This window comes from Aethalodelphis obliquidens, unplaced genomic scaffold, assembly GCF_003676395.1.
Source record: "Aethalodelphis obliquidens isolate GAN/ISIS:26980383/991018 unplaced genomic scaffold, ASM367639v1 scaffold74, whole genome shotgun sequence".
Taxonomy (NCBI): domain Eukaryota; kingdom Metazoa; phylum Chordata; class Mammalia; order Artiodactyla; family Delphinidae; genus Aethalodelphis; species Aethalodelphis obliquidens.
The window spans coordinates 1,683,905-1,706,013 of record NW_020838018.1 but is presented as its reverse complement, the minus strand read 5'-3'; the positions used below and the strand labels follow the sequence as shown (position 1 = coordinate 1,706,013).

Here is a 22,109-nt window from a genome sequence, read left to right as displayed (position 1 = left end):
TGTGGAGCAACAACAAACATACCACTATACATATAATGGGAGTGCCAGGAGAGGAAAGAGAAAAGACAAAAAATATTCTGAAGAAATAATGGCCCTAAATTTCCCAAATTTGATGAAAACTTTAATCTACAAAGCCAAAATAGGATAAACAGTACCCAACCAAAGGTAGGATAAATATAGAGATTCCCACCTAGACATATCATAGTCAAACTGTTGAAGGTGGAAACAAAGAAAAACTATGGAAAGTAGCAAGGGAAAAACAACTCACCACAGAAAGTGGAACAACAAGACAAGTAATATCTGACGTCTCACTGTCAACAATGGAGGCAAGAGGGCAATGGAATGCCATTCAAAGTATTGGGAGAAAAAAAAGTCAACCAAAAATTCTATACCCGGCAAAACTATCCTTCAAAAAATGAATGTAAAATATAGATGTTCCTAGATAAACAATGACAGAATTCATTGCTTAATTTACTTATTTATAAGCAACCACTTTATTTTTAAGAAAATAGGATTTTTAAAGTAAAGGAAAAAATCAACAAAGGAATCAAAATGGTACTCTATATTTAACATAAAATAAAGCAGTTAAGGATGAACAGAAGAATAAATAAGAATCAGAAAAAAATAGCAACAGCAGTAAATCCAACCAAAGTAACAATTACATTAAACATGAATGAGTAAAACACCCCACTCAACAGGCAGAGATTGTTGGCCTGTATAAAAAAGAAAGCTCCGACTATATGCTGTCTACAAGAAACATATCTTAAACACACCGTCTGCTAGGTGGCCAGGGCTACTCTTCCCTATGCTGCTGGTAAAAGCATTCACCTCCTCTTTAATCTGACCAGCCAGTTGGGAAGGCCTGACTTGGGCTCCAGAATAGACATAAGCCTCCAAAGGCCTTTGACTTAAGTTGTGTTCTGGCACAAAAGCCCCACATAGGGGTACTTGGTACTGGCTCATCTAAAATAAAGAGGAACCCTGAATTCCTCTTACCTAATTTTTACTTTTTCTGCAAAGAATGGTTCCCTTACTGATGTCAAAAAGGAAGGTGATGGACATGTCAGTATTTGGGTATTCCTGGGATCTCTGACCAAAATGTCCTTTCAATACTACCAAAATCCCAACCTTACAATCTGACAACCTCAAATACTTAAAAATATCATCTGATTGAAGGCCCCCACTCCTTGCAAAACTGTTTATGTACTTCATACACAACTGCATCTAAAAGGTCCAACTTGAAACTAGTTGCAAAATAGCCACCTCATATAGCCTCAGAGGTAGTTCCCTCACTTTTCCTGCTTTTACCTTTGACTGGAGATCTAGAATGCTCAGTCAGTAGTTTACACACTTCCCTGCAGGCTCCCCAAGAAGCTACATTCTTCAGAATCAGCGGTTGGCCAAGCACTTTGCAGATTTCTCTGGAAAGGCCAACACTGCAGGCCTTTACCAAACAGAAGATGAGCTGAGAAAAGCAACTTTGAGGAATATCTAAGAAGGCAGTGGTCCCAAGTTTTGATATATGTAAGAATTACTCACACATGTGATGTATAAAACTGTGGATCCTGAAATGAATAAAATTACCAAAATCATTGAGACAAAGAAATTTAAATACAGACTGGATACAAGATGCTAGCAAGAAATAATCATTAATATTATTAGACGGGAGGATGGCAGAGTGGTTCAATTAAAAACAAAATCACCATCAATTAGAGATACTGATGTATTTACAGGCTAAATGACCTGATGTCTACAAGTACTTCAGAAAAAAAAAGTAGAGTTCCAGATGCAACAAGACTGGCAAAATGTTGTTAACTGATGGAGCTGGGTAATGGGCACATGGTGGCAGTATTCATCATATTCTCTCTACTTTTGATTATGTTTCAAATTTTCCACCACAAAAAAGTGAAAAACAAAGACAAAACAAAACAAAAAATCCCACTGTGTGCTTGTTAAAAACACCTACTGCCCTTCCCATACCAAGTGGTTCTAGTGTACCACTTCTGAGGTGTTCCTGGAACCTGCACTTTCAGCTCACTCCCAGGCAGTGCCATTGTTGGCAATCCTGGGGATACTGTGTGAAAAAGAAACACTGGGTTCAGGGACACACCGTCGACTGGTGCCTCAGCCACACTGTACATGGGCTAAATTAACTGCATTCAGACATTTTAAATTTGTACTCTGGGCTTTTAATAAAGGTCACTATGAAACTCACTAAAACTTACTTCTGCTGTAGCCATGAGAAGGCTATTTGGGAAACTGCTGACTATATCATTCAGCAGCCCATATAAAATCATCTGCCAGAGAGTGTTCAGAATTTTCAGCTTCAAAATAATCCCACCTCCACTCCCATCAGAATGGCTAAAATTAAGACCAACAACATCAAATGTTGATGAGGATGTGGAACCAGGAGAACATTCATACATTACTGGTGAGTGTAATATGGTACACAGCCAGTTTGGAAAACAGTCTGGCAATTTATAAACTAAATACCACGTGGCCCAGCAATTCCACTCTCCCAAGAGAATTGAAAACAGACACTCAAATACTTGTACATGAATAATCACAGCAGTATTATCCACAACAGACAAAAGGTGGAAACAGCCTAAATGTCCATCAATAGATAAAGAAATTGTGGACAACAGAATATGATTCGATCACAAACACTGGTGAAATAAGATACATGAATATGGATGAACATCAAAGACATTAAGCTAAGTGAAAGCAGACTGACAGAAAAGGTCGCAAACTATATGATTCCATTTATATAAAATGTCAGAATAGGCAGATCCATAGGTAGTTGCCAGGGGCTGGGGAAAGGAGGAAAATGGGGAGCTTAATGGGTAGGGGTTTCCTTTTGGGGTGATAAAAATATTAGGAACTAGACAGAGGTGATGGTTACACAACACTGTGGATGTACTAAACGCCACTAAATTGTACAGTGTAAAATGGTTAATTTTATGCTACATGAATTTCATCTCAATAAAAAACAAAAAGAACTACTGACATACATCTACAGTGTAAGTAAGTCACAAAAATATTGTGTCGAGTGAAAGAAAACTTACACAAAGAAGCATATACTAAGATTCCACTTACATGAAGTTCTAGAACAAGGACAAACTAGTCTATGGCAGAAAAAAAATCAGAACCATGGTTGCCTGCGGGTAGCAGCAGGGAATGACTGGAATGGGAAGGGGCTGAGGAAAATTTCAAGGGTGTTGACAATGTCCTACATAGCCACGAGTCTACGTTACACAGTTACACATTTGCCAAAAGGCTTCAAATGGTGCACTTAAGATCTGTGCATGTCACTAAATGCATATTTTACCTCCAAAGGAAAAGAAGAGCCATAAATAAATACTGAATTCTAGTAAATGATATGCATGCTGTAACACTTGGGGGTAAAATACAGTGGTGTCTGCAACCGACCTTAAATGCAGCAAAAATAAAAAACAACATATTGATGAATGGATAAATCGGGGTCAGCAAACTTTTCCTTAAAGGGCCAGAGAGCAAGTATTTTAGGCTAATGAGCATATGCATACTGCAATGCTCAACTGCCATTATAACTCAAAAGCAGCCACAGATAATACTCAAATGAACAAGTGTTGGCTGTGTTCTAATAAAACTTTACAGCCAGCAGCCAGCAGGTCATAGTTTGCTGACCTCTGGAAAAATTACGAGATTGAAAAAAATTAGAATCTAGATGGTGAGTACATGGGTGGTCACTGCATGATTTTATTCGGCTTTTCCAGATGTTTGAAAATTTTCAAAAGAAAAAAAATGCTACCTCCCTCCCCTGAAGAGACAAATCATGTTTATCCTTTCTGGGATTAATGCCATAATAAAATCACCATCAGTTAGAGATGCAGATTGACGTATTTATAAGTAAAATGACATGATGTCCACAAATTGCTTTAAAATGCTTCAGAAACCAAAAAAAGTAAGCTTCTTTACCATTTCCTTGGATACCTATTTTTCACTTTTAAAGTAAATAAACTGCCTCAGAGGGAAACATATTTAAAAGACTATGGTGGCAAATGTGCATTATTTCTCTGTATAACATATTGCCAATTTTAACTATCTTGGCTCTAAGAGGTGTTTCAGAGGAGAGAATGACTGCATCACTACCAAGCCAACACTGCCACCCGCTGCGTTCCCATGGACAGGCAGGTAATTCATTTCAATCTGGTGAAGATTTATAACCTGTACAGGGCACTTACGTAAGACTTTTAGGTACACCAAGTCATCACATCAAGTGGAAAACCCATAAACCCATGTTGTTGTTGTTTTTAATGTTTATCTATCTATTTTTTGCTGCATCGGGTCTTAGTTGCGGCACGTGGGATCTTTTGCTGCAGTGTGCAGGGTTCTCTATAGTTGTGGTGCGCAGGTTTTCTCTTCTCTAGTTGTGGCGCGCAGGCTCCAGGGTGCGTGGGCTCTGTAGTTTGTGACACATGGGCTCTCTAGCTGAGATGCTTGAGCTCAGGAGTTTGGGCATATGGGCTTAGCTGCCCTGTGGCATGTGGGAACCTAGTTCCCTGACCAGGGATTGAACCTGCATCCCCTGCATTGGAAGGTGGATTCTTTACCACTGGACCACCAGAGAAGTCCCCAAAACCCACCTTTTAATAAGACCTATTTCTTAAAATCATCATACTTAAATAACTTTAAAAATTTTGTGATAAAATACATATAACATAGAAACTACTATTTTAACCGTTCTTCACTTCACAATTCAGTGGCATCAATTGCGTTCACAACGTTGTTGGAAACATCACCACTACCCATACCCAGAACTTTTTCATGCCCCGAAATAAAAATCTATCCCCATTAAACAATAACTCCTCATTCCCCACTCCCCTCAACCCCTGGTAACCGCTAATCTACTTTCTATGACAGAATTTCCTTCCTTTTTAAGGCTGAATATTCCATTGTATGTATATACCACCTTTTGCTTACCCATTCATCTGTTGATATACATTTGGGTTGTTTCCATCTTTGGGCTACTACGAATAATGCTGCTATGAACACTGGTGTACAAGTGTCTGAGTCTCTGTTTTTAATTCTTTTGGATACATTCAGAGGAGTGGAATTGCCAAGTCACATGACAACTCTCTATTTGGCATTCTGAAGAACCATGGGACTGTTTTCCAAAGTAAGTGCACCATTTAACATTTCCATCAGCAACAGTTCCAATTTCTCCAAATCCCCACAAACACTTGTTATTTTCCATGTTTCTGATTAGAGCTATCATAGTAGGTTTCAAGAACTGCCTCAGTGTGGTTTTAAGTTGCATTTCTCTAATGACTACCAATGTTGAGCATCTTTTCGCATGTTATTGACCGTACATATACCTTCTCATGGAGAAATGTCTTTTCAAGAGCTCTGCCCATTTTTTAAATGAGTGTTACTGAATTGTAAGAGTTCTTATATATTTGGATCTTAAATCCTTATACGATTTTCAAATATTTTCTCCCATTCTATAAGATGTCTTCTCATTTTCTTAATAATGTCATTTGGTACACAAAAGTTTTTAATTTTGATGAAATCCAATTTATCTATTTTTGCTTTTGTTGCTTGTGCTTTTGGTGTCCTTTCTAAAAATTCATCACCTAATCCAAGGTCATGAAGATTTACCTCTGTTTTCTTCTAAGAGTTTCAAGTTTTAGCTCTTATATTTAAGTTGTTGATCCATTTTGAGTTAATTTTTGTATATGGTGTGAGGTTGGCGGTCCAACTTCATTGTTAAGCATGTGGAAATCCAGTTGCCCCAGGACCATTTTTTAAATGATTGTTCTTTGTCCTTTTAATGAACTCAACAACCCTGTTAAAAATTCACTGGCCATAGATATGTGTGTTTATTTCTGGATTCTCAATTCTATTCTACTGGTCTATAACTATCCTTATTCCAGCACCACATTATTTTGATCATATATAAACAACTTTTGATTACAAGAAAAAACAGTCACAAAATAGTCTACTGAAAAAGACTTCAATCATTTGTCTGAAATGAAAAGACTCTTTTACCTGAGAACACCACTGGTTTGGAGGACTGCTTTGCATTCTGGGAGTGCTGCTTCTTTTCCAATGCGGTTAGCATTCCTCCCAAATCCAACTGTACTGGAATTTGGCTCTTCTTTCCACTACTTTTAAAATTATTCTAAAAAGTTCAAAAATCAGAAGTTTATTTATAATACTAAATTTTACAAATTGTGCTTTTCATTTTATGATAAAAAATCATATAATTAATAAGATAAAACAGATATAGGGACTATAAAAATCTTAAAATTAAAAAAAATTAAAGTAATTAAAACCCCAGTCAATTCCAAATTATCTGCCAATATTACCACCAAGGTTGTTTATTTTCTCCTCCTTCTTTCATAACACTGGTTTAATTAAACCACTTACACGTCTGCATCTCCATTGTGAATAACAGCATACATCTACAGATAAGGAACCAAGACTTGTATAAAGTCCTGGGCTACGAAAGTTTATGTGTGGGGCTAGCTGGTTGGTACTACTGCCTCATTAACACCATTCGCTCTCCAATTGCCTAAGTGAGCCAACCAAGTGCCATGAAACCATGGAGGCATGACCAAAAATTTATACAAGTCCAAAACACACCCAGCAGGTGAGTATTATATTTAGGCGCAAAGTCAGATACACTCTAAACAAATGTTATTTCTGAAATCATTCTGATTTGGGTTTTGAGACTGTATAAGGGTGTACGGACGTGTTGTCTCTTGTGCTTTAACACCTCCACTCCTGCCCCACGCCACTGTTCTCTTCCCTGATGCCAAATTCACGCTGGGTGAGGGCTCATGGCAATGGGTGAGTGCTAAGCACAGCACAGGCAGCCACAGAGACCTCTGCAGGGATGGAAGATAACCAAATTACAACATAGGAATGCAAAGATACATGGGTTTAGAATTTTACTTTTCACAAATGTGAAAACAATCACCCCACTTTGAAAGGCAAAATGACAACGAACATGCCCAAAGTATGCAAGTTCTCCATCTAGATTATGAACTACAAGTTCATTCCTGAATCCACAGTGGGGCTAAGGCAAGAGAAGAATCATTTCTTCCTCTGATCCTGACTACCTGAGTGAAATGCTGGTGGCTCTCTTTTTTCCTTCTGTCAGACATTACTGCCTCACAAAGAGATTCTTCTGTTTCCTGAATAAACTAAGTCAAAGTTTTTTCTTTAAATCCAAGTTAGGCAGTTTGTGTTCCCCTCCTTTCTGATACAGCAATGGCAGTTACCAATAGCCTAATTTCAAAAGTGATAAAGCAGTTTTAGCTTAAGAGCAACTTTGTTTCAACACACTGGATGTGGTTCCCCAATGAAGGAATGAATCAAAACAAAACCACCTGTCCCCATACACAAAGAAGTCTGGAAAGCAGTTTTTCTCAGTTTAGTTTAGCAAGAAAAGTTAAGCCAAAAGCAATTGTGGTTTCAATCTAAAAATTACCTGTGGCTGCTGTTTAGACTGAAATTTCGGTGACTCTACTCTGTCTCTTCTTTCAGATGCAACTGCCAGATTGGGAAACTCCTCGGCATCCTAAGTAAACCACACACCCTTTAGCTCTTCGCAAATCACAATTATCAAATAAGCCCAACTACAACCTGTTCCTTGGTCTTATTTTCTTTCCATAAAAATATCCTTATAAAAGTGCTCAAAGGTGTTATAAAACAGTCAAAACAAAACCAAAAAACTAATGTAAGTGCTTCGGCTTTATTTCACTCTTAGAACAAAGTTAAGGACCGCAGTTTGAATCTCCCTGCTCCAGAGGCAGAGAGCAGGGGCCTCAAGGATGTGGGTTCACCAAGCAGTCTACGAACTGCCCCAAGAATACTGGCACAAGAGTTTTCAAGCACCCATCCTTCAACTATGCTTTTCTGTAGGGAAACCATCAATCTGGACTCAGGGGATGTAAGCATCTTGTCACATGTGCTGATCCTAGACTAGAAAAAAGAAACAAAGGAACAGGTCTCTAAACAATGTTTAAATCATTTTAAAATGTCTTATGTGTTTCTGTCAACATTTTAGGGACCCTGGAGAAATTATGTGAAAAATGTGGGCAGAAATAATGAGTTATTTGTTGGCCCAAACAATAATGCTCTACCGCAGTCATAGGTTTTCAAACATGCAACCCCATTACTCTCAAGGGAATGTTCAAAAAGCCCTGGGAGCCCCTCGAGTTTGTGGGAACACCTCGGGCTTGACCCTAAGCTGGCTGCCTGGGAGTACTGCTGAGAGACCCTTCTGCCAGCACCAGGAGCCAGGCTGCTGAGTCTGGTACTGCAGACCCATGAGAAACATAATCAGGATCCAGGATGGCTCCTTGGAGAACAGAGACATTCTTGGAGTATCACTGGACAACAATTTAAAGAGCACTTTCGGAAGTTCATGATATTCTCTTCTTGACCAGGGTCCACGACAGATCTACAGTATTCTAAGTTTCTCTCAATAGTGGAGCATATTATACCAAAACATCTAGATAGAAAAGGAGGCCCTGCAGAAGCCAGCATGCCAAAGCAAAGAAAAAAACAGACCAGAAGATACTGAGGGGTATATATTAGTAGTAGGGCATACACACCATTAAATTTCAATACAAGTAGTTTTTTCTCTAGGCCATTCATTCGTTTACTGAGAACCTGCTATGAGATGGGCATTGCACTGGGGACACCAAAATGAAGAACTGAAGAAAATGGGTGACAACTATTTTCTTTAGCACTACAATTTTTTTTTTTTTTTTTTTTTTTTTGCAGTACACGGGCCTCTCACCGCTGTGGCCTCTCCTATTGCGGAGCACAGGCTCCGGACGCACAGGCTCAGCGGCCATGGCTCATGGGCCCAGCCGCTCCGTGGCACGTGGGATCTTCCCGGACCGGGGCACGAACCCACGTCCCCTGCATTGGCAGGCGGACTCTCAACCACTGCACCACCAGGGAAGCCCAGCACTACAATTATTAAAGAAAATGTTGGAGAATTTTTACTTCAGCAACGAGTATGAACCCATTTCTATTAAGGAAGACCCATTTATTATATCAAACAAGGTGAGTAATAAATGTAAATATACTTCAATCCTTGGTGGCTCTTGAACTGTCAGGACTTCATATTTTGATTTAGACTTTTCTTTCTTTTTCTTATTCTTCCTTGAGGCTTCATTTTGCTCAGGATCGTCACCTTGTGATGCTCTGGACTAGAACAACAACAAAAAAAAAAAGCAAAAATCATGGGTTTTTAGGACCATTTTTAAAGTCTTTATTGAATTTGTTACAATATTGCTTCTGTTTTATGGGTTTTTTTGGCCACAAGACATGTGGAATCTTAACTACCCAACCAGGGATCAAATCTGCACCCCCTACACTGGAAGGCAAAGTCTTAATCATTGGACCTCCAGAGAAGTCCCCGCATTTCTGTTTTAAAAAAAAAAAAAACTTAAAACAAAATAAACATCTTTATTTATGTTTTCAGGAGCCCTGAGGTAAAACAGACAGCAAGTTGTTAATGGAGGCTCCTAGAGGGGTGGGGACCAAAGGGCTATGGGAAAAGGACCTTTTCCATAATTAGATCCTTGTAGTATTACAGGTGCTATTTCAGTAATAAAAATTCACAATACAGAAAGTTTTAGAAGGGGAAAAAAAAACATTATGACCACAATGCAAAGCCATCTGGGTCATAGGATTACAGGAGATCCTCATTTTCTCATCTTTATTTTGGGACTTCTCAAAAATAAACTTTTCTTACACCTCTAATTAAAAGATAATTTTTAAAAAGATGCTGGGAAAATAAAATAAAATCTGTTAACTCTTAAGAGTGTTAAAAGCTCATTTAGATGGTGACTTGGTGGTCTACTGTGCAGCCTGCGCCCCGACACCAGCGGGGCCTTGGAGCTGGCCAGTCTCCATGTGTACTTGGAGGGGCCTCACAGCCGCATCCTGTGTTTCACAAGTATGTGCATAAAGCTGTAGGGAACAGGCACACAGGTCTGACTTCACCATTAATTGTTACCAGCAGAGATTTCTCAATCAACCAAGCATAAACACGCAGCTCCTGTTTGTGTGGGATGGTCTAAGACACTTTCGATATCAAAAAGTATTCTAACACTCAAAAAGATAGGAAACCAGCACTAAACAAATATGACCATATTTCAACTTAAAATAATGTTATCAGTACACAATGAAAATCAAACCCAAAGTCTAGCCCAGTAAAAAAGGCTCTTCAAGAAAGAAATCTAGGGATTGAAAAATAACAACTTAAAATTATTTGAATTGAAAGGAAAAAATGGATTCTGAAATGCTATTTTATAGTAAGTAGCTGCAATTAACCAAGAATCAATTAACATACATGATGATCGCAAAATGTGGCACACAATTATCTTGCTACCAGTACCTGGTAGGTAAAAGCAATGTAAAATCAACAGACAAAAGACTGCGGTATTTTATATACCAGAGCATAAGCTACTGCCAGAATCTCTCTTGTAAAGAATTCAAAATGGTCCACAGATATTTTAAGACCATAGGTCTAACATGCACGTCCTTACTTGTGTATAAAAGCTACCACTTGTGTCCCTAGACTGTATTCAATTCAAGTACTGAATACAACCAACTCAGATTAGTGCCTACAGTACCAAATGAAACACTTTCAGTTAGGATTTGAGAAAAAAAGACAATCCAGTGGTACAGAAGAGCAACATAATCAAACTGTGACACGTACCTTTTTAGTAGGATGGACAACATGTTTCTCTTTGTACGAAGGCTCCGAAGATAAAACTTCAGAAGATGACATACTACCATTTTTAGGATCTGCTGATGAAGCAACCATCTTTAGGTTTATCATGGAAGTAACATTTTTAGGGGCTGGTGACAGTTCTGTAGATAATGTCTGCCGAACAACATAACCCATTGGTGTCCAAGATAATTCTGCTCAAAGATAACCAAAATTGTTGAACAATCCCAACAGTAAAAAGAAATTCCTTAGAAATTCCAAGCATGCATTACATGAAGTACTCAAGAGCATAGTTAAATTAAGGTGTTGTCAAGAACATTCTCTTGGAAACTACAGTATCCACTAAATTTGTTTTTCTTCTTGGAACATGCATGCTGAATTAACTTGTAAGGGGAACTGACTTTCCTAGGAACTGTTCTTTTAACTTAGAGGTGCAGGTGGTAAACAAAAAAGTTTCCATTAAAAAACAATAATCCACAAATACATCCACGTGGCAAACACACAGATATAATGAGCTAAAGAGCAAACTGTGGCCCTACTAACCTTGATGTGTACCTTTAACATCAGAAATCAAAGATCACTAAACTTCAGCTATCGCAATAACTGGTAATTTATTTCTTTCTAGAACATAGGCATAAGTATGGCAACACTACTCCGTAGGTGCCCATGAAACTCTATATACAGACAAAACAAAAGGACATCCTTCAGGACACGGGCAGGTCATGTCAGCAGCCTGTGGCTACCCCACAGTGGGGAGACAGGCTGTTCTTGTCACCACACAGCTATGCATCTTCACAGCAGTTGCTAAAGTGAAGGTCTTTTATTGAACCACATACGTACCAAACATGCTAACGCAATTGAAAACACACCTGTGAATAAATCTAGAATAATTTTGTGAAAAGGTCTTCTGTTAGGACAAGCTACTCACAAAAACTTCAAAAGCAGAATCTACTGAACTCTCTCTGAATATCTCACTTCTGGGCCAGGTCAGGACAGACCAGCAGTTCTCAAAGTTCTGAGACTCCTAGGACCCTTTCAGGGGTCCACAGTCAAAATTGTTTTCCTGGTAACAGGAATGTGCCATCTGCCTTCCCCACTCTCACTCTCCCATGAGCGTAGTACAGTGGGGTTTTCCAGAGGCTGTACGACAGAGAACAGTGAAACAGGTGAATGCCGAAGCAGATCTCCTGAGCCAGACATTAAAGAGCTGCTAAAACGTAAAGGCTGCTCTCCTCTCCTGACTAGTTTTTTAACTATGGAAAATAGTTATTTTTTTTAATTAAAATGTGCTATGTTAACCTGTAATGGGTTTATTGTTACTTTTAAAGTGAATTAGTATGTATTTTGTATTTCTCAGTTTTAATTTCAGATATTACAAATATTGACAGTTATCCAAATAAACAGAAATTCTTTGGGGTTCTTTTAAAGGGTATTAAGGAGGTCCTGAGACCAAAAACTATGAGAACCACTGATATAGGTAATGCTTAAGAAAGTAATCATTTCTGAGTTCATAAAATTTCTCACTTAACCGAACAAACATTTCATTTAGAATGCTTTACTTGTACGTAGTTTACACTCCTTGTGCATGGATGTGGGATCTCGTTTGCTTACTTCAGTCTTCTAACAATGATGCCAGTTTATCAACCCATCAGCTGCCTTAAAGAAGGCTTTAAAACAAAAACATTTCAGTTGCACTAGACTGAAAATGAACTAAGAAAACAGACAACAATAGACAATTTTTATATTTTAAAATAATATTTGGTAGCCCACTCTTACCTCTTGTACATGAAGAGGGACTGGTAGCAGCATTATCAGTTACAGATCCGGTCCGATTATTATTCTTCACCACTGTTTCACCCTAAAAAACAAACCAGTTCTTTTCTTACTATTTCAGAATAAAAGTAATCATTATTTTTGAAATATATAGTTTCCTTCGCCATTCTTAAAACCTGCAAAACATACGCTAATTAAAAATTCCAAACACGTAAGTACATTATGTGAAAAATTAAATTACTTTCTTCTGCCAAATCTCATTCCCTAGAGGAAAAACCATCCACCGTCTACAGCTTAGCTAGCATCCTTCTATTTCTTTGCTTAGGACATAAACATTTGTATATTATTTTAAATGGATCTCCATAATGGGATCACACCACACGCAGTATCATGTAACTTAGGGGAAAAAAACCAACATACAACCAACAATTTCCAAATCAGCACAGATGTACCTACACGATTCTTAGAGCCGAAGTGCCCACTGTGAATGCAAAAGCTGTCGTTCACCACACCCCCACACCAAGGCTCAAAAAATCCCTGAACATACCCACAAAAACAAATACAGGCCTTCTAATACGTACTCCCTTTCACAGACAGAAAGCTGCCACATGCATGGAAGAGGCACCAAACGACACTTGGGGACAAGTGAGTACATTAAGAGAGACCTCAAAATGACCAGCAGCCAAGGTGAAAGGAAAATGATAAATTCACACTGAATGGATTTAAAATAAATTCTGGAGTTCATATGTTTCATAAACTTATCCATTTTACCATTCCATTCCATCTAAGCCTAGTTAAAAAAAAAAAAAAAAAAAAAAGAATTGTTCAGTGGCCAAAATAGCTGATTATGCTGAATATGCCTTGTGCCACTTCTCTGCTTGGATAGTAGAAGCCTGTTAACCTCCAAGAGGTTAAACCCCAAAATAGCTGATTATGCTGAATATGCCTTGTGCCACTTCTCTGCTTGGATAGTAGAAGCCTGTTAACCTCCAAGAGCTGTTTCAGAACAATGGAAAGAACATGTTCCTTAACTAGGACAGAAAGCCCCCATTTTCAATACAAATAGAAATAAAGCAAAATCCTCCATGTGGCATCCACTGATTCCTGGCCCCGTGGTAGAGCTCACTAAGGGCCTGGAAATACCTACTTCACCCTGGGCCTTCCTGCCCCAGGGCCTCCCCAGAGGACCCACCACTTCCCTACAGACATCAGGCAGGGCTCTCTGGGCAGGCAGGTGTCACTTGCTAACCTGCAAATTCCAAATTACTGCCTGACAGATGCACACCATACCAATCTTGCAGGAGGTGCCGCCTAGAGAACCCACCCCATCCCAGGAGTGCGAAGCTGTCTGCTTCAATCCACTGCAGGACTGAGGCCCAACCTCTGAACAGAATCTCGATAATTTCATTTCGCTACTACTAAATGGATGCAAAACAAGGGTGACTGGGGAAGTGAATTTTTATTTTTAATGAAACATTTCTGGAAACTCCAAAGGCATGGGGAGGTTGGGAGTCTGGCAAAGAGAAAGATGCCATTCTCCCTTCTATTAGCACCTTTCTCAGCTTCCAAAACACTGGGCTAGTCCTGGAGGAGGTGATGTGGCATCAGCATAGCTCTGTGGAAGTGACTGCACACTGAGAAACAAATTCTCTTCCGGCCCCATCCTATAGGCTGCTGTGTTCTCTATGGGGCTCCAGATAGACACAGTATGTAAAGGCAATTATGTTAACTAAAAAAAAATAAATTCATCAAAGGAGAAAATAAAATAACATAAATGATTAAAACACAGCCTGTTCTTTGAGTAAACGTAACTTTTATGCTCACCAAAGCCAATGAAACACTAGAAATGGCTTACCTATTCTAGAATGGTTAAGTAAATTATATATATCAATACCAAAGATTCAATGCAACAGTTATATTTTCAAAAAATATTTTATGACATGGAAAAACTACCACAAGTTTTGAAAAATTCAAACACAAGCTTGTATCATACATGTGTATCCTAAATTGAAAGGAATGCCCCTCAATTCCCACAATGTACCATTAAAAAAAGAATAAGTGTCAAACATGGTTTTCTCTTGGTTGTACAGCTTCAGACAATTTTTTTTTTCCTGAATATTTTCCTCACGTTGAAAGATGTTACTAATACCATCAGGAAAAAAAGGTTTCTTTTAGAGGGAAAATGGGAAAAAAACAAAAAAATACTCCACACATAATTCAAGAGTGTGAATATATAAAGCAATGAGTATGTACATCTCCCCACATAGCATGATATGTCTTACTTCTTGTCCACATATGCAGTACTCATATGTAACAAGTGACCATGACATAAAGTGTCAGTCATGCTTCCACTCACCCTGGACCCGCTGTACTCTGTCCTACTTTTGTACAGTGCTCACGGGTTTAGAATTATCCACTGACCACCCATGATGAAAGCATGGAGCCCCTCGACTACTCAGCTATTCCATACACCCAGCCAGGGCCCAGAAAGCAGTCACAAAGCTGCCTAATGAAACTGTGATTCTTCTGTATCAGTCAATCGGCCTTACTTATCACCACTGTGTAAAAGGAAAACACCAAGGTATGATAGTCTAAGGGTCAACATGTGGGGAATGATTTATTTTCTGCACATTATAAGCCACTACCATCAAGTCTTCAGAGGGTTTAGTATCCAGGCACCCAAGGGAAGTGCTAGGACAGGAAATGGAAATCCTTTCTCCATTCAAGAGGTAAATGAACTGGTGAGCTCTGTTTTCTTCATTGTTTCTTCTTTCTCCTTACCTCCATACTGGGATGGGCCCCAATTTGTCACAAGCCATTTTAGGGACTACTAACCCAATAAGGTTTTTTCCTGGAAGTCTCAAAATCAATCTGTTTGAGAGGAAAAATGCGTCAATTTGATGGAGTAAAACTTTGAGATCAAATGGTGAATACAGTGCAATTTAAAATTATTAGGCACTGAGTGCACTTATTGCAATGACATTTTCCGTATCATTGACAAGACTGAGGTGCAGATAAAAAGCCTGGAAAAATCAGAAGTTACACTACACAGTTTTAACATTACTATTTGATTTAAAAAAATCTCTTTCCCTGTATTGGAAAAAGTGCTACCAGAATGCAATGGTAGAAACAACATTTTCACAATGTGCTGTGGAAGCAGGAACCCGTGCTACAATCCTCTCCTCCTGAGACACTGCAATGCTTTCTAGCCACCAGATATGAAGACACTTGCTAAGTGATTCTCTGGAAAGAATAGCCACACCAGGTGTTACAGCTGACTATAAACAGTTCAAACAACAGAGAAAGTCACCTAAGCGAACTGAGAGGCCCCTCCCACACCAAGATGTGAAGTGTAGTATTTGAAGTGATGTCCTTGCATCACTACCCATCACTGAGGAGAAAGGAAGAAAGAAGGGAACAAAAAGAGCAGGAGGCTGCACTCACCTCTGCTAACACTGCAGCAGGTTTCCCCACTTCTCTTAGAAGAGAAACGTCAGTAGAGGCAGAGCGTAAAGGCCCCCACTTGAGCTGCTTTTGTATCTCTGGTATCTCACTGTTCTCTCGACCCTGCAGTTCAGGAAAATCCAACCTGGTAAATTCAAACTCAGGTTTGGAGGCAGATCCACTTTTTTCAATGATTCTGGATTTCCTGTCTGTTCGTTTATAATAACCATCTGTATTTACAGAATTAAAAGTAGGGGTAAAAATTTAGATGTTGTCTAATGACCTGTACTCACACTTAAATTGCAGAGTAGAAAGTCTATTGCTATTGATGCAACACGTTATTGTCCAAACAGCCTAATTTTTTTGTAGTGTTGTTAACCTTCTCTGTAACAGTGGAAAACATAAATGACCATGGGGGCCACCAAGCAGAAAAACGAAAACACACTGCAAATTTTAGGAGTAACTCTAAAGTGGATGAAATAGCTACCTTAACCTGACTGTGCAGCTGGGCATTTCAATTATTCTTAATACACACTTTAGAGATTTGTGAGATTAAGGGGACTCTTACAAATTTTCTTTAAATAATAAAATTTCCATGTTTTAGTTTGCTGAAAGAAACTGCAGAGAAACAAGTAAAACGAAACTTATAAGCTCTTTCCCATCTTTCTCCTTCAAATGCAAATGAATGATGCTACAGGTTACAATGCCATAAAGCCCCAGCATTTTTTAAATTATTTAATTGTAAGGCTAGAGTTATTACAGTTGACTGTTCAAATTTTCTTTCATATTACCAAGTACCAGATAGTTTATGAGTGAAGTCAACACCAAGAGAAAAAGTTACATATCAAGTAACAATAAATTACACATGTAAATAAAATGACAGACCATTCCCAGTAAGTACGCTATTACAAAGGTTTTAAGTTATTATATAAACAGATGATGGCTGTGATCAACGTGCAATAGTAAGTAATTTACATGAAAAAAACAAGACGTCATGCATAATCACTAACTTTCAGCCAGAGACTGGAACAGCAGTTTTCAAGACCAGAGCAGACATGTCCTCTGAATGACTGTCCTGCCCCAGGTTTAGTATTGTTTAGGATGGGATTTAAACCACAGTCAACTCTCCCACGTATTAAAAAGTGTCCCAACAGAATACCAGAGAAGCTATTTCAGGGATGAACATGATCAAATATAGTACAAGGGATGTGACTGTAATTCACTTTTATTTAACAACTGTTTTGAGGCGGGTGATTATCACCTACTTGCTATGTGACTTAACAGAAGTTCTTGCACAAAACAAGGTAATAACATGTTAAGGACACGTCATAGAGCCCACACAAACAAGTTCCCTCCCCGGGAGGAAAGGCCCCCAGGATCCCACAGGAAACCTGATGGCCTCAGTTTTTCATGATGTGTAAGCCCACAAAAATAGTTCAAAGAACAGAGACGTTTCTGGGGGTAGACAAGGTAGGAAGACATAACATACAGAGCATGTTATTTTTACCTGATTTCAAACTATTCTCAGCATGAATGGACATACGAGGTGAACTTTTAACTGATTTTAGATCAGATGATATAGGTCCATCAGTCTTCTTAGTGTCAAACTTCTGCTCATCACAGGTTTTCTTCTGCAGGAAACAATAAAAAGTAAACATAATTGAAAAGTAACATATTAAAAAGTAACATAAATTCACTATAAAAAAGGCTCAAATCTGCAAATTCATAAGTACAACTCAACCATTTTTTAGAAAGGTTAGACCGTATCAAATTTTAAATATCTCAAAATTTAAATATCTTAAATAACACGCAAGAACTTACCAGTTCTTTATGTTTTAAATGCTAAAGTGATCAACAAAACCAAAACATTTACAGACCTTAAACAGAGCTTTTGTGTCTTGCGGGAGAGGGCACACGTGCTCGTTTCGTGGCTTCACGGTTTGAAAACCTCCGAAACAACCGGGTTGGTTGTAATCATACTGGGAGCCAGGCACTGGGCAAACATTTTGTGACGACTCCAGGGTATAAGGAGAATAGGCATATGGATGAAGAGGGATCTCAGGAGATAAATACTGAGGTGGAAAAGTTGAAGCTCCAAAAGCCATATCTTCGGCATAGAGTTTCTGTCTAAATAAAATGGGTAAATTTTAGTTGCAGATTTAATACCACAAACCAAGAAGCTTAATATTTTGTAATAAACAAATTTAAACTTTTTACTATTTTTGAGGTCATTTATTCTAGCAATACCTCAAATTAAAAACCAAATAAAACCTCTGAGCACTTTTTCTTAACCTGCAAAGAAAGATGCTGACCTAGTTCTGTTTTTTTCATTACTTATCTGGAACCTCCATGAAAGGACCCTATTATAAGGAACATTAGAAAAGCCCAAGGAGGCTCCAGCAGCTTTCCACTCTCATGCTGTCAAATATTTGGAAAAGCCTCTCTCAGCAACCCTGGCCAAAAGAGCTATCCAGACCATTCTCTCAGTAGAGGGAGTTTTTTACTGCCCATCCAACCTCTACCCCGACAACCTGCAGGGCCTGCCTCCTGAGGCCCCAGGTGCCCGCAGACAGCCTGCCCAGCCCCTTCCCTGCTCCAAGCCCACTGCCACATCCTGTGCTCTACTGACTCTTGGGGCTGGAGTTGCAATGGGGACACTACGCACAAGGCGGTCCAGGAACTACACACGCTGCTAACAAGATGGAACCATCTGTGAACACTGCTACTGCCTCAACTTTCTCAAGCTGCTAGGCTAAACTGAAATATAATTTAACATTGATTTTTTTTTAGCAAATTTGGTATACGGCCAGAGGTTTCAACCATTTTGCAATGAAAGTTGATACAATGACAAAATGCTAAGCAGCTGAGTTAAATACAAATCACTATCTTCTCATTCCTACAAATAAGCACCAGCAGATGTTTCTGTGACTTTCCAGAGCTCCAAATTATCTTGTAGCAAATCAATGAAATCCCAAAGTGTACTGGTCCACTGAAAGGCAGGAAGAGCCAAAGCTAATGATGAGACATCCCATATGATCTTCCAACTGTTCAACTGTCAGGAGATATGGGCGTAGGCACCACTTACTAGAAGTCGTGTTTCTACTCTGCTGCAAGTAAGAGTCTGCACTGAGGAAGGAAAGGAGTCACTATCTACAGGCTAGACCTGTTAACACACTGATGAGAATGTTCACTGCTTTCGCTTCCATGCAGCACTGAACTGCCTGGAATCACCGTCTATTAATTCATGACATTTTATAACAAGTTTAAATCTTATAAGATCTTTTTCTTGTAAGCAATTGATTCTAGTAATGAAATATTCCAGATTAAAACCCCAACGAACCCTTTTACTGACCATTTTCTGCCCCACAGAACACCTGGCCTAGTGCTGCTCTTTGCTGAGAAGAGAAAGATTCAAAGCTTCATCCTGCTCCCCAGATGCTAACCCTAGATGTGAATCTCTGTTTTATTTTGTTTGATGCTCAGAAAATCTAATGGAGGGCAGATGAAGGTGAAGAACCTGTTCTCCACAAAAGAAGATAGGAAAAGAAGATGGGCTGATAGCAAAAAAAAAAAAAAAAAAGTTAAAATGACTAGCCCAAGTCCAAAACATGGATAAATGAACAAACCAATGAAATTCAGGCAAAGAAGGAAAGGGAGGTGGGAGGAGGCAGGATCCAGTAGTGGTTTTGAAGGCTGTTGTCACCCAGAAAATTTTTCTCCTGTGAATCAGGAGACCTCGGTTTGGGTCACAATCTGGTTTCCCCCTTTGGACAAGTCACTTGGGTTTCTATCCCCTCACTGATCCTTATTCCTCTGGAAAGTTGATATTTTTTCTTTCCATCCCAGGTAAATATAGTTACATGCAGAGAGCAACATACAACACAAAACTTCAAAGAGATAACCCACAGCATCTGCGGTTGGGGCTTCAAATGGCTTGCCTCTGAAGTTCCAGTTGCCACGAATCACTCAGATGGCCCTTAACCATAGTAACACACTTCCTCTATGCCCCACCGTCTCATCTGCCCCCCTCCTTTTGCTATTAGCAGCCCCTAACCTCCCCTGCTAATCTCTCAGCCCCACTTCCCCTTACCCCATCACTACCGACGACCACCAAGTCTCCCAGGACCCTCCTTCCTGCCAAGCTCAGTAGCCTCTATTGCATGGTGTCTACTTCTATCACATCACTTGAAAAGCTCCACTAGCCTGCACTTGGCAGCCTCTGCCCTCTCCTTGCTCTCACCCATTTTCCAAAGGTTCCTCCATGGCGTGGCCTCCCCTACACTCTCCCTATCTCATCTGGCATACTCACTCTGAGTCAGAATTTCTCCTCGTTCTGCTCAGGACTTCACTTACATACTTCAATTCCAACACTTTCACCACCTCCAGGACTCTATCTCCAACTTACAGGTCATTTCCACTTAATAGTTCACTTTTCCCCCATCTGGCACATATAGCTCCAAAACATAACAACTGGTCCCCAAACCAGCCCCACTGCCAACTTATGCTCTCACGAATAATCCCAAATCTTTCCATGTATTCAACTGGAAACTGCTATAGCGTCTTTTCCACCAAAACCCATATGGACAACCACTGAACCCTTTTCTCTTGCAGCAGGTCTCCAGGTATTTTCTTCTCTATTTCCAGTGCCTAGAACCCAATCAAAACCTTCAAGTCCCTTTCCCTTAAGTTGAGCCAGAAACCAGGAGTGATTATCATGACCCCAACCAAAACACCCCCAAGAGCTCTCTATTTCCTACCCAACAAACCTAACTTTTCAGCTGTACCATGTAGGCCAATTGACTAGTGGCTTCCCCCTAACAATGGGGCCGTACTCCTCTACTGTCTCCCAAACATATCTTGCATCTGGTCCCCTCTAACCAGGCCAGAACCTGTCAGGAATCCAGTCACTCCTCCACCCACCCACCTGACGTGAGCCACACTCTGTGGAGAACTGCTAATTCTCATAGATGAGAGGTTTAACTTAAAAGCATCCATTGGCACTGTGATTTTTACAGTATACTACAAGATACTGAAAAAGCTCAACTTTACCGACAGCAATAGCAGCTTTGGGGAATACAGTGAACTCAGGTCAGAAGAACTGAATGCTAATTCTGGTCCTGGTGCTACGTCTCTGAGGAACTTTGGACAAGCATTTCTAGTCTCAGTTTCTCCTGTGTAAAATAACACTACACCTCCCTGCCAACCTCATGGATTGTGGCAAGCATGAAAGAAATGAACATATTCAGTAATTCTCAAACAAAACACACATGTCCTCATGCATGTGTTACACAGGATTTGTCACAAAGCAGGTACTATGACAATCAACAAAGCCATCGTCCAGGGATGATGACTGGGAACAGAGAACTTACTTTGTTTGCATAACCTCTATTTGTTCATTACACCAGTAAATACTCACTACTTCCCAAACATGGCCAATTCTATATACCAGAATACTTCTATTGATATTTGTCTTGTCTATAACAAACCTGGAGGAGATTGGTAGTTCGTGTTCTTCCATCTCCACCAGTTCAAATCTATATATAAGACAAAAACAGGAGCATAGCTCATGAGACAGTCTTTCCCCGCTTAGGAACTAGTGCTTTTCCATGTAACAGGCTTTCACTAATGAACTCCAAATGAATAAATGAAGTCCCCTGGCAAGCACTGCTAGAGGTACTAGAGATGGATATTCTGTTAAAGGTCACTCCTTTAAGGACATACAGAATTAGGTTGCTATACTGGAATAAGTAGGAAAGAGGACATATGTTTGTTACAGAAAATTCTACTCCTTTTTTCAAGGCAGCAAGAGATCTCCATTTAAACAAAATCTGACTATAGCAATGCAAGTCTTAACTTATATTAGAATTGACTAGATAATCACTTCTCTACTGTGTAAAGTCTCACCATTTCATCTCCACTTTAAAGGCACTCATTCTTTCTAAACTTGCCCTTTGGTTTCATGCCTCCTTTGTCTTTAATTGTTTTCTTGCCAGGCAGGAATACTGTCAGTCAACCTTTTCAGTGGTTATAAACAATTAAAAAAAAAAAATCAAAGCTATAAAGGGATAAGGGGTTAAGAAACATAATTTTAAAGTTCAGCATTTAGCATCCTTGAGCCTCTGATTAGTCTCAATTCATGTTACTACCAGAA

General features: G+C 39.3%; 1 protein-coding gene and 1 long non-coding RNA gene across 23 annotated transcripts in view; both read right to left on the bottom strand.

Annotated features, from left to right (window-relative positions):
• Positions 1 to 22,109, bottom strand: part of SECISBP2 (SECIS binding protein 2) — a 40,359-nt gene that overhangs the window by 15,138 nt on the left and 3,112 nt on the right. For 4 of the 22 annotated variants that reach the window (XM_027092008.1, XM_027092000.1, XM_027092002.1 and 1 more), the window contains exons 3-11: positions 21,445 to 21,492; positions 17,836 to 18,085; positions 17,466 to 17,589; positions 15,959 to 16,188; positions 12,518 to 12,599; positions 10,730 to 10,935; positions 9,090 to 9,212; positions 7,478 to 7,567; positions 6,031 to 6,163 (exon numbers count right to left, since the gene is read on the bottom strand). In XM_027092008.1, coding sequence (XP_026947809.1) covers positions 6,031 to 6,163; positions 7,478 to 7,567; positions 9,090 to 9,212; positions 10,730 to 10,935; positions 12,518 to 12,599; positions 15,959 to 16,188; positions 17,466 to 17,589; positions 17,836 to 18,085; positions 21,445 to 21,476 — 1,270 coding nt within the window. In that variant the 5' untranslated portion in view covers positions 21,477 to 21,492. The other 18 variants (XM_027092003.1, XM_027092012.1, XM_027092009.1 and 15 more) reach the window with 17 other exon arrangements.
• LOC113612263 (uncharacterized) lies at positions 12,872 to 15,289 on the bottom strand. The gene is made up of 2 exons (XR_003429793.1): positions 13,502 to 15,289; positions 12,872 to 13,415 (listed from the first exon to the last, which is right to left on the bottom strand). It is a non-coding gene; the product is annotated as an uncharacterized LOC113612263 (long non-coding RNA).